The following is an 18,030-nucleotide window of genomic DNA, read 5'->3' on the forward strand; positions in this document are numbered from 1 at the left end:
CACAGCCGTTTCAGCTTCTACTAATAAATAATACTTACATATACATCTCTCTGGTTTGTAAGATTCTATCCATTCCTCTGCATCTCTTAGTTGGAGATTCCTTCAGTGTCTTTCCTGATATGTTTCAATTTCAAGTGTCTGAAAAATGTCTCCAGTCTCCACTTTCAAATTGAACAAGGACAGTGGATAGACATATTGATTCCTTTTACCGGGCCTGATGGAGGTCTTTCTGTGTGATGCTGCTGGAACAGAAATCAGACAGGCATTTACAGCTGACTGACTCAGTGCCCTTTGACAAGACAGACAATAGGAACACAAGGATACATGCACACACAAGCATGAACACACACATGCACAACATTGTGCGTGCATGGCATAATTTACACCGAGACACAGCTGTCTATCAAAAAAAACACGACATGGTTTTGTTTTGTTTTTTTATCCTTGTTCAGTCTGAAATTATCATGCATCATCCATAAACGCATGCACCTGCTTCACACACACTGATTGAATGCATGCTATCATGACACACACACACACACACACACACACACGGATCTGTGCGTGTGTGTTTGCTAGTCTAAATTGGATTCTAATGTATTCGGTTTGCTCCACTGAGCAAAGAGATGGCTGAGGTTTTTTAACTGGAGAGAGTGTAAACAGGGAGATTTGTCAGTGGTGGTCATCTTCCTCCTGACTCTGAGAGGAGTGTGTTGTCTGAACAAGTTGTCAACAGAATTTCTGTGAGAGCCATTTGGCCTGAGAGAGAGGGACACTTTTCTTTATCGCTCTCTATTCTTTCATACTTCATGTAGGGCTGTGAAAGAGTTGTGTCTGTACAGCTATGATCTGTTGCAGATTTTAAAAAAACACCTTATCATTATGAGGTCACAGTGTGTGTACAGCGGAACCTCGGTTTTTGAACATAATTCATTCCGTAATACATTTTTGAAAAGCGATTTGTTTGAAAACTGAAACAATATTTTATCATTATCATTTATCATTAACATCATTAACATGCCTGCAGTTATATTAATATGTAACTACGCATATCTAAACAACAGATAACACATAAAAGTGACAGAAAGAAGGGGGGCGTTATTCCTTTGAAAGGGAGTCTCCCTCCATCAATTGACTTGATAACTGTCCAGCTGATTTATCTGTTGGGCTTGAAAGTTGACATATATCTACTTTAGATTAGTAATTTTCAGGTTTTATTATCATAAAAATGTATATGATAAATGTAAATGAAAAAACCCCAGCTGAAATTTCCATCTATATCTCTTGAACTATCCTCTTATTAAGACAAACCACTATTCTGTATTGACAGTAATGTGAACGATCCAGTGGTTTTAAGATTGAAAAAGCTTTGTATATAATCTATTTTTTCTCCTCCGCCTTTCATTGACCAGATATTAGCACAACTTCTACCCCGAATAAATCATTTTGTCTTGTAGAAGAGAGAAACATTCCATTCTTTACGGCCAATTTAACCTTGACACAGTGAAATTATGATTTTTTTATGGCACTGTTCACCTTTCAAAGTATAGAATGGCATATTTTATGCATTCCAGGTGTATCTCTGATTTTATCAGGTTCTGTTAGTTCTTAAAGGACCTTTTTGTATTTGGAAAAGATTTTGTAGTTTTTTGATTATTTTTCATCCACAGTGAAGTGGCCAAGCACAATGAAACAGCCAAACTTTCCTTGCTTGGCCGGCAGGAGCTATTATTTAGGGGGAATGAAGAGAGGAGTGAATCATCCAACAATGGGAATCACAGGGACTTCACAGAAACATGATCTAAATATGACTCTGTCTTGGCCACACACAATTCAGTCATCAGCTGCATTTTCTGGGATGTTCAAAATGGCTTGATCTCTGCATGCTCCAGCAGCCTGTGTTTCTGATGAGATCAGAGATTCAATTCAAGCTGCAGGTAAAATTCAGGAATGCCTCATTGTTTTTTTTTTATGTTTCTGAGGGACGAGACGGTCACTCTGTTTTTGAAGTATGAAATGAAAATGTGCAGGGCTACAATTTTAGGGATAAACTTGTGGCACAGACACACAAAGAAGCTGCTTTTATGGTTTCAGCCCACAAGCAGGCCAAAGGGAAGGGACTTGTTCCCAGTGCAATGTTTGTGCATTGCTATGCACGTAGACTTAATCCGGTGCTGTCACAAGGGGTTAAATCAGGCATGGGCAAACCCAGGCCCGGGGGCCATATGCGGCCCGTTGGTCTTTTTAATCCGGCCCGCCAAACTTGTCCATTTAATGTATCATAAAAAAAAAAAAAAATGTATTATAATTAAACCTCATTCATTTGACCTTTTCTCTGTAATGCTGCCTGTAAAAGGCCAAATCCTTTAATGCAATAGCTTTCATGTGTCATTTATATTAGCTCACACAAATACTCCATTCATCTGTTCTCGGTCCGGCCCCTCTGTCAAATTTTAGAACCTATTGTGGCCCACGAGTCAAAAAGTTTGCCCACCCCTGGGTTAAATGCTTGTCTGAGTGCAGAATAAATTAATAAAACACTCTCCGGGTCTGCCACATTTTTCTCTAAATCCACAAAGAGGACTTCATTTCTTGAGTCTGCAGGCAGAAAGGCTCTGACTCTCACGTCACGGTTAGTGCTGTGGCAAACAACTATGATGGCCTCCAGCTGACTTTTGATAACATCATGATAATGGATGATGACACATTGGATTCTGCCAAAGGTTTTGTAATGACTGGAGGACTTTGTATTTGTGTTCATGTTGTACACACATGATGAAATCCCCAAGATTGATATCGTTCAGCAGAGGTCCATGGATGCTTTATACTGCAAGAGAAGGACTGAGTCTCTTCTCGCTTTTGTCAAAGAGGAGGGGGCTTCCCGAGCTGTTCATCCCAAACCAGCAGGTCACATCCGACCCGCGACATGAACCCATGAGAAAGTGCCATCGCTCCCAACTCCAAGAACCCCAGGAGTGCTACAGAAATCTGTACCCTGGATAAGCAGCACGGATGGAGAGAGATGAAAAGATGAATTGTTTGCTCATGTTAGCAGCTCCTCCTCTTCATCTAAAAAATTATATTATAGCATTCTCAATCAATATCCTTCACTCTTAACTTCTATTGCTTCAGAAGTTTATCGTCTCAACTTCTCCCAACTCCAGATCTCACTTCTTGCTTCTGAAGACACCTTAAAATGAGAACAACACTTTGGAATGGCTCCTCCTGAGAGAGAAAGAACAGTAAAGTCCAGCAACTATGCAGTGAAAAGTGGGAGTTCTATAATTGAGGGATTTTCGCTGCATGGGAATCATTCTGAGCGAAGTGAAAAAGTAGAACAGGTCAGTGACGGTGGTCAGTCTGGCAGTGACTAAGCGCAGCAAGCAGGCCAGATGACATTGAGAAACTGCTTTGGAAAGCCTGCTCTTTTCATTTAACACGTAACATCTATTACAGGCCACAGTCGAAGAGTTTCTGACAATGCAGTGTCTGTGACGAATGCCTTTCTTTGTTTTGAAATAAATATTTTCTATCGGCTTGCTTCAACAGGGGCAAGTGAAATGACATATCAGTTTGTCTTCAGACTGTCTTGATTAAAAGAGGGAAATTATCTATCCCCCACAAAAAAAAAACATTTGCAAAAACAAATTCTGCGATTATTATCCGATGTTGCAGTAAAATAAAAAAGAAGTTGCTTCAAGATGAAGTCCCAGGAAATATTTGAGTTGAGCGAGGGGAAAAAAAGTAATTGAGGGGAAATTAAACAATACTTTAAAACACATTGATTTTGTTTTCTGTCCCATAGTGACAGTGGTCCCCAACCACCGGTCCGTGAGGCATTCGTTACCGGGCCGCAAAGAAAGAACAACTAATGTATACAATTTCCGTTGTATCGATTATTAGCGTCTAAAAGGTGTTTTATTGTGAAAAACGACCGGGTTTTCTCCAACGTAACAATCGCCTCTTGATACGTTGCTAAAAAAACCCAGCCGTGAACTAGCGAATATTAATTAAAAAAAAAAAAAAAGTCTTTGGAGAGCTTATTTTCCAAGGAGAAAAGTCCAACTGAGGAGGAAGAAGCGGAGGAAGAAGAGGAGGTGTTGACCTCCAAGAAGAGAAACCAGGAATTAACCAGACTTAAAACACGATTTATCAACAGCTGACTGGCTTCGTTAACGAGCAAGGGAGGGTTCAAACCTGCTTCGGCACAAAGAGACCAAGAATCCTGGATTAAACAACAAGAATGTGGAATTTACGAAACAAAAAAGGACAGAAGTCATTATTGGGACCACAATTTATGGTGAGTAGATATTGTAAGTGCATAATATAAAGTTTATTGGTAAGATTATATTCCTCTTCTTAAATTTAATTAATTATACATTAAAAAATGTCACGGCATGAAACCGGTCCGTGGCAGGAAAACAACTAAACAGGAAAGTCGGGTTCAGATGGAGGCGTCACAACGAAGAGCGCGCAGGGAAGCGACGGGAGAACAATGCGGGAAGCGCGTCAGATAAATGCACCGAGGCGGGGGCGGTGGCGATCACACAACGCCGCTAATTGAGGACAGACGAAGAATGACGGCCCTGCGACGCAGGCGGGTGAGGCTCGTCTTTGAAGGCGGCCACTGGAGGGCGCTGCGGCTCCTTCTTTGCCTCTTTTTTCGAGCCACGAAGTCGCGCAGAGGATCAGGGTTCTCCTCCCATCCCTCCGCCGACGGACTGATTTGCAATTCAATAAGTCGCAATGTCATCTCTTTAGCTTTTACACATTTAGCTGACAAAGGAATCCAGGAGCTCTGCGTTATGAAACTCAAAGAAGACCTTTTTGTTCCCCCCCCCCCATTCCTCTGCCTCTTGCGTCCCATCGATACAAAGTGAAGTGAATGGGTTTTTTGTCACAAGGTGCCTGGTAGCCTGGATCACATTCTGCAGTTGTACAAGTTGAAACGGATAGGTTGTGTGTGGGCGCGCGAAATGTGCGTCTATCGATTACAGAGAGAACAAGTGTAGCGTGCGTCTTCCTATGAATTATGCAGAGTGAGAGGATGACCCCCCCCCCCCATAGGCCTATGCATACACACTCACACACTGAACTGCAGAAAATATACATTTTTAAAACTATATAAAAGCTTGATTTAGTAGTTACAATAACTGCCATTCATTAACACCCCTTCAACCTGTTTTTTTTACAGACTGAACCACGTGTTTCACGTCAGTTATTGACTTGTAAATTACATTATTTATTTCTAATATTTAAGTAATGCATTCTCGTACAATTATCCAGCGCATGTTTGAATGCTTCCTCCAGAAATTAATAAATATGTTTTTTTTTCAAATGCAAATAAATAATTAAATTACACAGAAAACCCAAATAAATACCTGCACCCACCATTGGCTACGTAACTGTCACTCAAATCTCCAAATCCCGCCCTCTCCCCCCCAACCCTCCTCTCCTCTCCTCTCCTCTCCTCTCCTCCCTCCATCCCGGCGACTGAGAGCCTCTCAAGTTGTGCCCAGGCGCGCACACACATAACGCGCATAGTAAGAGGAGAGTCGGAGGAGAGGAAACCGCGTGCGCAGCGAGCGGCTGCATGCAGAGCGGCATTTGATTTGGATTTGATTTCATGTATTATCCATAATAGCAGAGTTTCTCTGGGTGCCGCCGGTTCCGTGGACTTTTTGGTTCGTTGGGAGAGTTCTTCGTCCACTCTCTAAACTTAAACTTTTGATGAACGCAAAGTGTGACGAAGCGAGAGGAACAGAGGCTGCTTCGTCTGTCCGCTTTGGATCGACGACGCAGATGAGCGCGCTCGTGGATCAAAGCTCTCCACGGGCTGAAACGGGTTGAATCTTCTCCGGTTCTGGCTTCTGGCTCGGAGGAGGAACACGGCAGACTCTCTTGGGGGAGGATAAAGGATGAGCCAGCGGACTCTGGAATTGCCCATCGGGGGCTTCTTTTTGTAAATGCCCGACTCCCGAAGGATTTATAGTTCACTCCAACCCTGATCTGTGCGGCGCGTTGGGTCCAGAGCCGCGGGAGCGCAGTTCGGTCAGAGACGCCGCAGTGATCTGTCTGGGGAAAAGAAGACTTGACTGAACATTTAAAGATTCTCCTGCAGGCGAACAGTTTCTGACCTTTTTTTATTTCTTTATTTTTTTAAACTGACTGAAGGAATGGAGACGGTCTGTGGACGAGGCGCGCCGGCGGGCTGCGCGCTCTGGAAGACGGTGTTTCTGCTTTTCCTGTGGAAAGGTAAGAGACGCAAATGAAGTCGGAAACTTGTTGCCAGTTTGAAACAGTGTTTTTTTATTCAAACGTAGAAAAACAGACGGGACACAAATAAAACAAATAAAATCTGTCAATCTGCAGGTTATATTAAAATAGCTTCTCTTTCCCATTTTATTGTTTTGGTATTGTAATCGGGAGTGTCAGACCAACTGTTCTTTTTTCTTTTTTTTGTTTAGCTTTTCTGTTGAATTAAGAAATTGTGATATTTATTGTCAATAAATGTGCAAAAACGCTGCGCAAGAATAATCTTTGCATGTCTCTTTGGTGCATAAATGAGCGCTTTGTAGATGTTAGAAAGTGGTTTTAGATAAAAACAAAACCAAACTCAGTTTACCAGCAGCTTCACCTGATCTTTCTTCTTCGTGTCAAACAGGAGCAGGTTCCACAACGACATTACATTTTCAGAGACTTTTCCATGTGGCGATCACAGATTAGACGTGAGGTCTGGGTTTAACACAGAATTATATTCAACTACGATTACCTCATAGTCACCTTGTGCACCGCCTGTGTCCGTGCGTGCGTGCGGACTCGTAAATCAACGCGTAATGCAAAGCGTCAAACGGCAGACGCGTCTGAAGGGAGACTTGTGAAAGTCTCTCGTGTCAAAATGAAGTTTGAGCGTGAATTTTATTTAGAGGATTAACGCATTAAACTCCTCTGTGCTCCTTGATTCTCGTGCAGGGACGGGTGTCCCCTGCAGGATGTGACGTGGAGGGGGTTTCTAATGAATAAAAGAGCTGCTCAGTTCAACTGAAATGAGGAGAAGACCCTTTAACGATAGGGGAAGATTTCTCCTTAATGGTCTCCGTTGAGAGGCACCGACGACTTATTTACTGGAGCATCTTAAAGAGCTTCTGCGTTGATCTGAGATGAGCCGACTTATAAAACCCAAAATACAATTTGTCTTGGAGATTCCTGCCTTCCCACAACTCTCATCCAGGGCTGATGGCAAAACAACGCAAACAAACAAACAAACAAACAAAAAAGACAAATTAACATATTGTTAAAATATGGCTTTGCTGCCCTCTGTGCGTGTTTGTCCACGCAATTTGTAGTCACTCTGCGTTAGTGTCGCACCCTCGTGATGCGCGTGTCTGTGTGCCGAGTGGGTTTTAATCAGCTCCGATCACTGGCGGCTCACTGAGCGTCGCTGGCTTGTGCGCTCCGGAGCGCTCCGGAGCGCTGCGGCCGCGTCGCAAAGCGCACCAACAGGAGACCGAGAGCAAACTGGCGACCGGGGGCGATGTCCCGGGAAACAGCTGCGACCGGCAAAACGGCTGAGCGACCAAAGATGAAAGCAGCAGTCTTTTCTTTTCTTCTCTTTTCTGACAGTCCATGTTCCTCCTTGAATGCTCCCCTGGGAGTTAGGAAAATGTCCGGACCAAGCTCTGGATGAGGATGAACAGTTTCCTTATTGGGCATTGGAGAGCTCTGGCTCTAATGGGGTAATAGCCACCTAAGGCTGTTTAAAAGAGCAAAACACCAACCTCTCTCTCTCTCTCTCAGTATTGTCCCAGTGCTTTGTGTGCATTGCAATAGGTGTTAGTCCCAGTTATCTTCTTTTGGGACTGCAGCTGCCTGTCTGTATCGTTCCACCTTATGTCAAACTAAAGCCACAAGAACAGACATTTTGAAAAACATTTGGAAAAAAAAATCAGTGCATTGCCATATTTTCCATATTGCCATATTTTCAGCTAAAATGGGACTAGAGGTGTATGCCTGCTTCCAAACAAAAAATAGTGATTTTTTTTTTAAAGGGAAAACAGTTTATGTCCCTTTAGTTCCTATTTTCCCTCTGTATTTTCACGACGCTCCATTTCAGTGTGATTACATCATGTTATTATTTCATCATCCAGGTTGCCTCCTGCTTGTCATAGTCATTTTGTTCCGTATTCCGCCATCAGTTAAATGCCATATTTAGGGTGTTCATGGTTGAGAGGCTCAGTCCTGACCCTGCAGTGGGAGCTCTGCGTCTGCAGCAGTGAGTGCGTACTTTCAGCGAGGAGGGCTGGTGTCAGCTGGCGGATTGGAGAATTCCACATACACAATCAAACAAATCAAAGATAAAGAAAATAACTGAAGATTTTGTTCCTCATCTATTTTATAATTCAAAAATGTGCAACAGTTTGACATTCTGAAACTCTCCTCAGGCTTGCATGTTCAAGCCAGAAAATGTGAAACAGATTTACGTAGTTTCTCCACCAGAGAGCACTGAAATTATATTTTTGATTGTTAATTATCCTGTATGGTGACAATTTTAAAAACAAACACGACGTAATCATAAAATAATATTGGCCAATATACTATTATTGCCATGATTATTTTCCATGGGGTTATATTGAAGCGTGTCACGGAGCAATACTTGTTTCTGATTGGCTGGCTGGTTATTTAGTGTTCATTAACTCCCTTTAATCTCCTCAGTTTGTAACCTATTAATGTTGTGATGTTGTTCAACCATGTGACTGAGACTGTAGACCTGGAAACACGGAACTATGGATGAGTCGTATTCACGTCAATTCAGAGTGAGTGTTTGTGTGTTACAGTGTTCAGAATCCACACAACCTGTAGGTGAATTTCAACACTATCCCCCAATTTACCACACAAACACACACCTACACGCACACACTCTGACTCAGTCCTTTCTACTTGCTGCTCTCTTTCTTATTGGTAGTTTCATTCACTGGTTGATTGACTCATTCAGTTGCACGCACTTGAATTTTTCCTTTGAAAAATAAATGAGAGGATTTTAAGTCGTTGCTGGCAAATTTTCGCATTGACTCGTGAAATGCAGGATTTGAAGGGTCGGAGTTATCATGTCAGAAAGTCACATCCTGTGAGCCTTTTATGTCCTCCCTCTGCATGCACCTGTGCCTTTTCAAACCTTTTTCCAGGGTGGATTTATATGCATTGATGTTGTCTGTTCGCAAAAATGCTTTTCAATATGCTCCAGAATTAGAGAAAAGAAATCTCACTTCCATTCCAACCAGCCAATAACGTACAACTAAGGAGGAGATTGATTTTGCCAGTTGGCATTCATGAGCGCTGCTCATCTTGACATTCTTCCAGTGAGAAATGAAAACACAGATATGCTTATGAAACTGAAACTCTAGTCTAAGACATCATCCTGTTCTTGCCCTTGTGATCTTGCATCCTTTGTACTTTCCTCCCTTGAACGGTGCGTCATTTCTGTATTTTCTTCTAGGACATATTTTACAATATTTCTGTCTATTTGGTGTCATTTGTTTAGCTCACTGTAATTTCTTCCACCATAGAGAGATCTGGATTCCCATTCAGCTTGATGAGTGGAAAGACCGTATCCACTCAAGGACGCTCATGCACACACACACCTACACACACACACGCACACACACGGAGACTCGAGTACCTGGATAAGGAAAATAATTGGATCTCATTGACACAAGGAGGCTAGCTTTTCTTGTCGTCACATTAGGAAGATGGAAATGACAGAGTTTGAGAGATTTTAGCAAAAGACAGATGAAGGATAGAAAGCTTTTCATAATTCTTTTATGGCGTATTCATCCTCTGTGGCCCCTCCTCCTCCATCGGTAAATCTAATCTAGAAGGATATGGTTTGCTGCAGGGTCAGGATGTGTCGCCCTCTCGAAATAACCACAGGGTTCAGTCTCTTTCCAAAGTTTATTCCCCCGTATCGGCCAAAGATCCCAGGTAACATTAAAAAAGTAGAATATAGTTCTGGATTAAGTTGAGCAAAGAAGTTCACTATAGCCACCGGCCACACACCTGGTCACTCCATGCGTCGCCGTCCACCCCCCCCCCCCCACACCCCCCCTAGTGACAGCAGGATGAAGGCCTATTTTTTAAGCGGCAGCCTCGGCTCGGGGCGGGAGCGTGACAACGTGCTTCCGCTCTGTGTTTTCCATATTAAAATATAAGCAGTGCAAAATGCACCTGTAACATTAACACACACATACACGGTTGCGACATGCATGTTCTCAGTCACTAACATGCACACTCTCAGATGTGCATTGTCTTGAAAACTACAGCAGAAGTTTTATTTTCAACATCGTGTTTCTGCTTCAAGGAATTTACTTCGAGTTTCACAAATGACCTTTTCTGGCGGGGAAGTCGCCGTTGCAGTCGTTTCTACGAGAAAGACTCGTTTCGTCCCTCTCTTTTCAGAAACTTGATGCCTTTTGCTTTCGTGCTGCGGGTTCTCTCTGGGAAGCCACACACACAGGAAACATAAACCAGACGAATCCAGAACAGCTCATAAACCACCGGTCATTGACTTTGTGTTAAGGGTTGCTTTTGTCATGGTCCCAGAGGCATGCAGGGGCATCATCAGCAGAGCATCAAAGAGGAATCACTGAAAGTCAATTCCAGTCTAACATTATCATGTTACGCTCCGTGGAACTCACAGAAAGTGACCAAAACTGTGCAAATAATGAAGAAAACAACAACTTTTGGGTAAAGAAGTAAATCAGTGGGACTTTTCTCCTTTGCACCCTGATGGCGATCACTGGGTTATATTTCAGATTGATTAAAATGCACACACACACATCTGGTGCACTGATTTGTAGCATAGATTGCATCTTTTCATTTGATTTAAAATCCACTTAGACAATCTCATGAGCTCTTGATCTGAATCATTCAGAAGCCTTTAAAATAGGATTTTATGATTGTTAAACTTGCTATGGTTGAGTCTTATTTGTTGATGGTGCTCTTGAGGAAAATGCAGCGTGTGCAAGTGTGTGTGTGTGTGTGTGTGTGCCTGTGTGCGAGAAAATGTTTGTTTTGAATCCCACCTTGCGTCTGTGCTGATTGTCACATGTTCACATTGATTCTTTGGTCAGCTGCTGCTTGTCTTCTCTGCTTGAATTCCTACTGTTAATGTCATCTACAGGAAGTCACTGACAGTCAGCTGATTATTCTGAATACTTGTGGCTTTCAGAGGCTGTTGCTAATGAGGAAGTCATTTTCCTTCAGATTAGCATGAGTAGTGTGTGTGTGTGTGGGTGACCGTTACTACAGAAGTCATGTCTTGGGGTTGAAGGTTGAGCTAATCAGCTACACATTGCTGCTTTCATTAGCTTCACTTGGTCGATTACCTGGTGTGTGTGTGTGTGTGTGTGTGTGTGTGGTGAGAAAAGTGTGGCTGTGGGAAAATGAGAAACAGATGGTCATCATTATCATGACGCAATGACTCAGAGGAGACTAACAAAGGTTTAACCTTAGCTTTAATTTTATTATTGAATTTTGATTAAATTTCATTCATAAAATAAAGGAGTATGTGTGAGTGTGTGTGCGTGTCTGCCTCTATAACAGAGCATGCCATTACGAATGGTACAAAGATCTCTTGGATGGTATGGTATGTTGGAAGAATTGTCTACACAGACACAATTTTGTGTCTGCAATTATAATTGCTTGAAAAATTCTCCAAAAATGTGACGCCACAATCACGACCAGGAGGTCAGATTCATTGAATTGAATTCGCTTCAGTGAACAATGGAGCATCGAGCTAACAGCTCGCTGTCACTCAGAACACACACACCCTACTATGCATTATTTTAAGCTTGACTGGTGGGTCATAAGAATCACCCCTTATACTGTACACAAACATGTACATTAGCTAAAGAGACCAACATCTTTGTATTTGTCAGGATATAAACAGGTTTATTTCTGCTGCTGCGAGGCTCAGCAGCCACAATCTCACTTCCACAAACGATTCCTGCATCTAACCTATCACAGCGGTCACCTACAAAATACTTTGTTTCTTGTTTTCGTATTTATTTTTATTGTAAAAAAAAAAGAAGCTAAAATGTGAGTTTTAAAAAGCAAAAAGCATTTCTTTAATGATTTGTTTTCACAGTGTGTATTTGTATTATGACTTCCATAGCTCTGCAAACGTTTGGCCATTGTGAGCATGTTTCTGTTGTTTGAAAGTAATGCTTTGTAAAACGTCATCAAGGCACTAAACTCTGTATCTGCAGCAATACAAGAAGTTTTCCTGGACCAAACTGTGGCTTAAATTTTGAACTAGGAGAATAAATCTCAGCGATGACGTAGCCTCCTTTAATCCCGTAACGGCTACGGCCTTCCTTCGTGAAACTCCTATTGTTTCAGCTTCTCTGCATGCTTTTTTTCAGGCATTCATTTGTGGCCTGGCTTCCTATTTCTTCCTCATCAAAGTGATAATATTTAGCTGGCGATCCGCTGCCTGGCTGAGCCTTTTGATGACTAATCGTTTATTTATGTTACTTTATCACAACGCAATTTGTCTCTGACAAACATCTGAGCAGCAATAACGGGGGTTTAATGGGCCAAGGCTTAGCAAATACAAAAAGGTTTTTGTCCTCTTTCTTCTTCTTCCTCACCTTCTTTTTCTTCTCAGCCTTAGTTGTGACATTTGGGATCATTTAATCATTCTCCTGCTCATCAGTCATTCTTATATTGACTTTTCCTTTTCCCTGTCCATTTTCTCCCGGCATCATTATTTCCTCTTTCCTCCACCACATTTTTCTTGTCTAGTTTCTATTTAAAAAAGCATTTGCCATCCTTGTTACATTTTCTTACTTCTTATTCTGTCGTTTTATCTCCTGCCATCATGTATCAGACTTATTTCCCCATCCGTCTCTTCCTCTTTCTAAAATGCAATTTTTCTCATCCTGTCATTTCTTTTTCCTAAATCCCACTTCCTCACCACGTTTTTCACATCTAATCTCCATTTTCTCTCACTGTCTCTCATCAATATTTTCCCACCTGCCATCCTTTCTCTCTCTCTCCCGCCTCCTTCCTTCTCCTCTCCATATCTCCATCTTTAGCTCTCCCTCTTTGAGCAGCACTTAGCTGATGCTACTCAGCCTAAATTATTTCCTATTACCACCGACTCTTAACAGCGCTCCATTTGATCAAGCTAATGAAATTGAAAACTTTCAACTCGGCCAAATGGATTTCAAACCTCAAACTGCATGCAGCCCAAAAAAAGAGAGCGTGAGCTCCGGTGGAGCATGACATTCGCTTCAGTCACATAGAGAAATTAATCGATTAGTATCTTTATGTTTGTTAATAAAGTATATCAAACATTAGCATACGCGTAAAGGATCCAAATGATATGTAATAAATAAAACAATTCAATTTCAAACACTTGGTTTTCTTTTGTTCACATAAACAACAGAAGTTATGAAGCAGCAAAACAGACATTCAATCTAAATCTAGAAGAATGATTTTATAATCTAGTTCATGAGTAATTAATTAAAGTCATTAAGCAAATGGTAATCAACAATGCAGATTTATCAAAGGATTTATATGGAGTCTTACAAGAAGGATTTGCTTCAGTACAGATGACAGGATTATGATGATGATGATGATGATGATGATGATCAACACACATTCAGGAAGCAAATCTTTCCCCCTCTCATTTGAAACAAACTTCCACCGACGCCACCATTTCTGCTTCTGTTTTTCAACATTTTCAGAATTTGACTCATAATCCTAACAAAACAATGTAAGGAGGAAAAGTGGACTCAAATTGCACAAATTGGATCCCCTGCCACCTCACCCCGCACCCCAACCCCAACCCCAATCCCAATATCAGTGATGTGTAAATGTGTGTTTTTAAGATTGTCTGCAACTGGCTCTGTGTAAACGTTTTTATCTCAGTGTGCCTTTTGCCAATGTGGATTGTGTGTTTGCTTCTGCAGATATGTGTATGCATATCTATAGATGTATTTTCTTTTATATATAAGTGATTTATTTAGTTCTTACTTGTGTGTGTCGTTCAGGGACATTGGATGTTTGGCACAGGACTGCCACAAACACTTAGCTCCAGTCTGAGAAAGAGCCAATGTGAAAGAGCAGACACAGTTCAGAGGCGGGAGAAGCGGTGGGACACATTAAAAGGCCAGACCAGGCCACGATTCGGGCACTGTGAAAAAAAGATGGGAAGAAGGGCTGGAGAGAGTGAGAGAGATGGATGAAGAGAGGATGAAAAAGTGTGAGAAATGAGACTTTGATCAGTAGAGGGAAGAGGGTAAGATTGGAAAAACAAGCAAGAGAGCAAAACAGAGAAGGAAAGGTACTAAAGAGGGGATGAAGGGAGGTATAAGAACAGATTACTACAAAATCTGAACGACTGAACCGACAAGAGAGAGAGAGAAAAAGACAGCGCCAAATGAGTAGATTCCAAATATAAAGGAATATGTGAGAGGGGTATTTGGTGAAAGAAAAAGCTGTAGGGAGATGGACAGGGACAGCAAGAGACTTAGCATTTCATTCTTTTAGCCTCTTGGTTAGCATTTCAATGACGACTTCCACTATTTACAAAGCTCCCTGTGCCTTCAGGACTGCATCTACATAATGTTTAACATGCTCAACTCGGCTGCAGTCTGCTTTTCAAAGGAAGGCACTGTAAGGAATTTGGGCATCAATCCCTATGCGGCCTGCCAGAGGTCCAGGGAGGGTGTCTCCAGCAATAGCAGACTCAACACGGTAACTGAATTAAAATGCTTGCAATAGGCCATCCAAAATAAACTGTGACCCGAGTTATGCTTTATAAACTGCTAACATGTCTCGGTTCTCCCTTAAACAGATTTAGAATAGAGCAGTAGATTTTCCCAGGTATTAATTATCCATAAGCATATTACTGCCGATTATCCGAGCAAGCGCTTCTGTTTACAGTTTAATATCCATGAACTTGAAAATGCAAGAGAGGGAAAAGAAATGTAGCTGCTTTTAGAGGCTAATAACCTCCATCTGCCTTTTAGAGCAGCTGAACTTGCTCTCGCTCTCACTATTTCTTACTGAAGCAGAGGTTTAAAGGCACAGTTAAATCCGTGCTCTTGGAGACGCTAAACAGGCATCTCATTTGTCTGAACAAAGCAGTTCTCAGATGACAGATGAGAACTTTGACGTCTCGGTGAGGATTGGCATCAGTCTGCGCTTAAAAACAAATGAACAACTAAGGCTGCATCTGCTGTTGATCGGCGCAACGGCCTGATGATTAGAGACAGGGAGAGAATACTCCTCTATCACATGCTGTCTTGTTGTTTACTTTTGGATGCGTTTCTATTTTGTCCTTTAGTGAATGTTGATATCCTGATGATATTAACAACCCACAACCAGGTCTCATAAATGCGCTATAAAGCAGTTAAATGTAATTACTGTGTTTCCTTCTAAACATATTTTCAGATGAAAATTAGCCTTATAAAAATTCTTTGTAATACGGAGTTGAAGAGGTAATAATAAGCAGAATAGGATGGATAATTTGCAGCCGACTGGCTGAGAATCAGCCGAATGTGTCGCCCCTCTTTTCCCTGCAGGAAGCTCCGACCCTGGCTAAATTCTTCCAGGCATTTACGACGCAGTAATGTTTGGCTTTCAAGATGCTAACCGATGCTCTGAGGTAGACAGGGCTCCGAGGACATGGAAAGCGAAATGGAAATGAGCTCAAACATCAAGCCAGTCGGCCAGCTGGTCAGCCATGCTCTCAGATCCCGCTCTGAGCTTGCAGGGGTTCTCTCCTGAGACCTGCAAGCTGACAAATGGCTTGTTTACATATCAAAATGTCAAATGCGCACAATACAACTGATATTGTTTTCTGTCATTTGGTCATTTTATTTGACTTAGTGCAATTTTTTTATTTATTACATTCTAATATAGGAGTGCAATATTTCAAACCTCTAAAGTTTTTTTTTTAGGGGGGTTCCGTTTCTGTGACTCCTTGTGAAACATATTTTAAAATGCTAAAGCACGCCGGCCGCTTCTCCTCAGACATAAACAAACTGTGTGTACAATTAATAAAAACCAAGTTTCTAATTATACCGTGTTTAATGCAACAAATTGGTGGCCTGCATGTGGTGATAGTTAGAGCGTGCCCTCAGTGATGCGTAAACAGCATATGCTTCATTAGAGGTCAAGTAAAGTCATAATTTTAGATTCTTTAGTTTTGTTCTTCAGTTGTGAGCCGTGAAAAATGAAGGTATGAAGGTAACAAGCATTTTACAGTTATCTCTTGTCAATCTGCAAATTTATTTGCTCAGTTTGATGCAGAGTACAAATCATTTTGTCATTATTTTCTTCTATGCGTGATGTGGAAGCACCGTCTTGATGAACCTGTAAGATTAAATGTCTTGACTGTTTTCTCATGTGAGCAAATATTATCTAGTATTAGTGTAATGTAACTGATATAGCAAAAGCCTTGACATCGCATCATCATTTATGTGTGTACATGGGCAGAGATAAGCAGCTGAAGTGCATTCTTTAAAAATCAGTACACACACACACACACACCCCGACACTAAACAACACAAACGCACACACACACACCCACAAACACGAGTTGACAAGCGCAGCGGGTCAGCTCATCGGCCTGTCGGCCGGCGAGGGCCTTCGATGCCGTTTGCCGCTTTAATATAATTTTTGTTGTTGTTGTTTACAAATTTGTCAGAAGGTTCCATTAAGACCTTATTTTCCAAACATTTGAGTGTTCTGACGATGACTTCATGGTGCGGGCTTTAAAGGGTTAAATGGACAGAGTGAGGTGGTGTTTTCAAAAGATGAAACTTTGGAATCCGATTTCCACATTTTACATTACATAGCTGTGATGTAAACAGATCCCCAGAAAGGGCATTCCGCGTGTGAGGGATATTTGTTCAGTTGAAATTTGCATCCACACTGCTAGATGCCACAATATCCTGCATGCCGGACCCTTAATTCCATAGAGCGCCATCTGTAAGGTGCCAGTCCTTTTTCACTGTGTGCAGATTTGTGTGTGTTTCAGTGTGCTTTCCTGGAAGGAACCTAAAGTGATTAATAGAAATAGAAAGCCTTTATTGTCTTTGCATAGTGGATATACAAAGAGATTAGGAAAGGAAGCAGATTCATTGCAATAACCTGTCGTTTTATCCCTTGAGTACTTAATGCAAAGGGGAGGACGTTGTGTTCTCATGTGAGTGTGTAATGTGTGCGTGTAATGTGTGTGTGTGTGTGTGCCTCTGTGTTTCCATGTGCCGTCTTTATACCGGCATCGTTGTGTGCTTCATGCGAGTATTTTCGGGACTTTCAGGCTCCAGTATTTGTTAAAGAGGGAAGAAGCAATTAGCTGCTGGTTAACAAACCTCTTAACGAAGCCCACTAATGAACCCTGAGGGCAGCTCTGGGATGGTCTCAGCATGCCAGTGTAATTACACTGGCAAATAAGAGCTCGTTATGCAAACGAGTTAGAGTTCATCTGCATATATTTTACCTGAGACGCTCACGTTGCACTGACAAACGTTTACTCAAAGGCAATGAGGAGGAAAAGAAGACAAGGTGGAGCTTTGAAGGCGAAAAGGCGAGAACCGATGCAGATGAAAAGGACTATATAATAACAAACAGAGGAACCACTTTAACATAGGATGATGGGAAAGCAATATTGAATTGTAAGGAAGCTGTAAAGAGAACAGAAAAGGGCATCAATGCTTTGCACCCTGTTGTTTGTATTTTAGCCAATGCGCTGCTTATCGTGAGTCATGATCAGGTTGTGCAAAAAGCATCTTCGTTCAAAGGAATAGCTTCTGGCTGATAGCTTGCTCAGATTCCCCAAGGAGCACCTGTGCACATCTTTGACATTGCGATTACATTCTTGTAACCCTTCATGTTGTGCAAATGCTAAATGGTTAAGCTGGGGAGTGTATTCTGCAGCCATTGGAGGAAGGGAAATGTTTGGTTAGCACTTCTGATTTATTTGAACTTTTCTTTTTTTACGTATATTTTGTCCAT

At 41.7% G+C, this 18,030-nt stretch overlaps 1 protein-coding gene across 1 annotated transcript in view; it reads left to right on the plus strand.

Moving 5' to 3' along the window:
- The first annotated feature begins 6,176 nt into the window (after positions 1–6,176).
- The window catches only part of si:dkey-215k6.1 (transmembrane protein 132B), a 155,864-nt gene continuing 144,010 nt past the window's right edge, over positions 6,177–18,030 (plus strand). The window contains 1 exon segment of the mRNA XM_068761032.1: positions 6,177–6,255. Within this exon segment, the coding sequence (XP_068617133.1) occupies positions 6,177–6,255 (79 nt within the window).

Source organism: Brachionichthys hirsutus, chromosome 4, assembly GCF_040956055.1.
Source record: "Brachionichthys hirsutus isolate HB-005 chromosome 4, CSIRO-AGI_Bhir_v1, whole genome shotgun sequence".
In the NCBI taxonomy this organism is placed as follows: domain Eukaryota; kingdom Metazoa; phylum Chordata; class Actinopteri; order Lophiiformes; family Brachionichthyidae; genus Brachionichthys; species Brachionichthys hirsutus.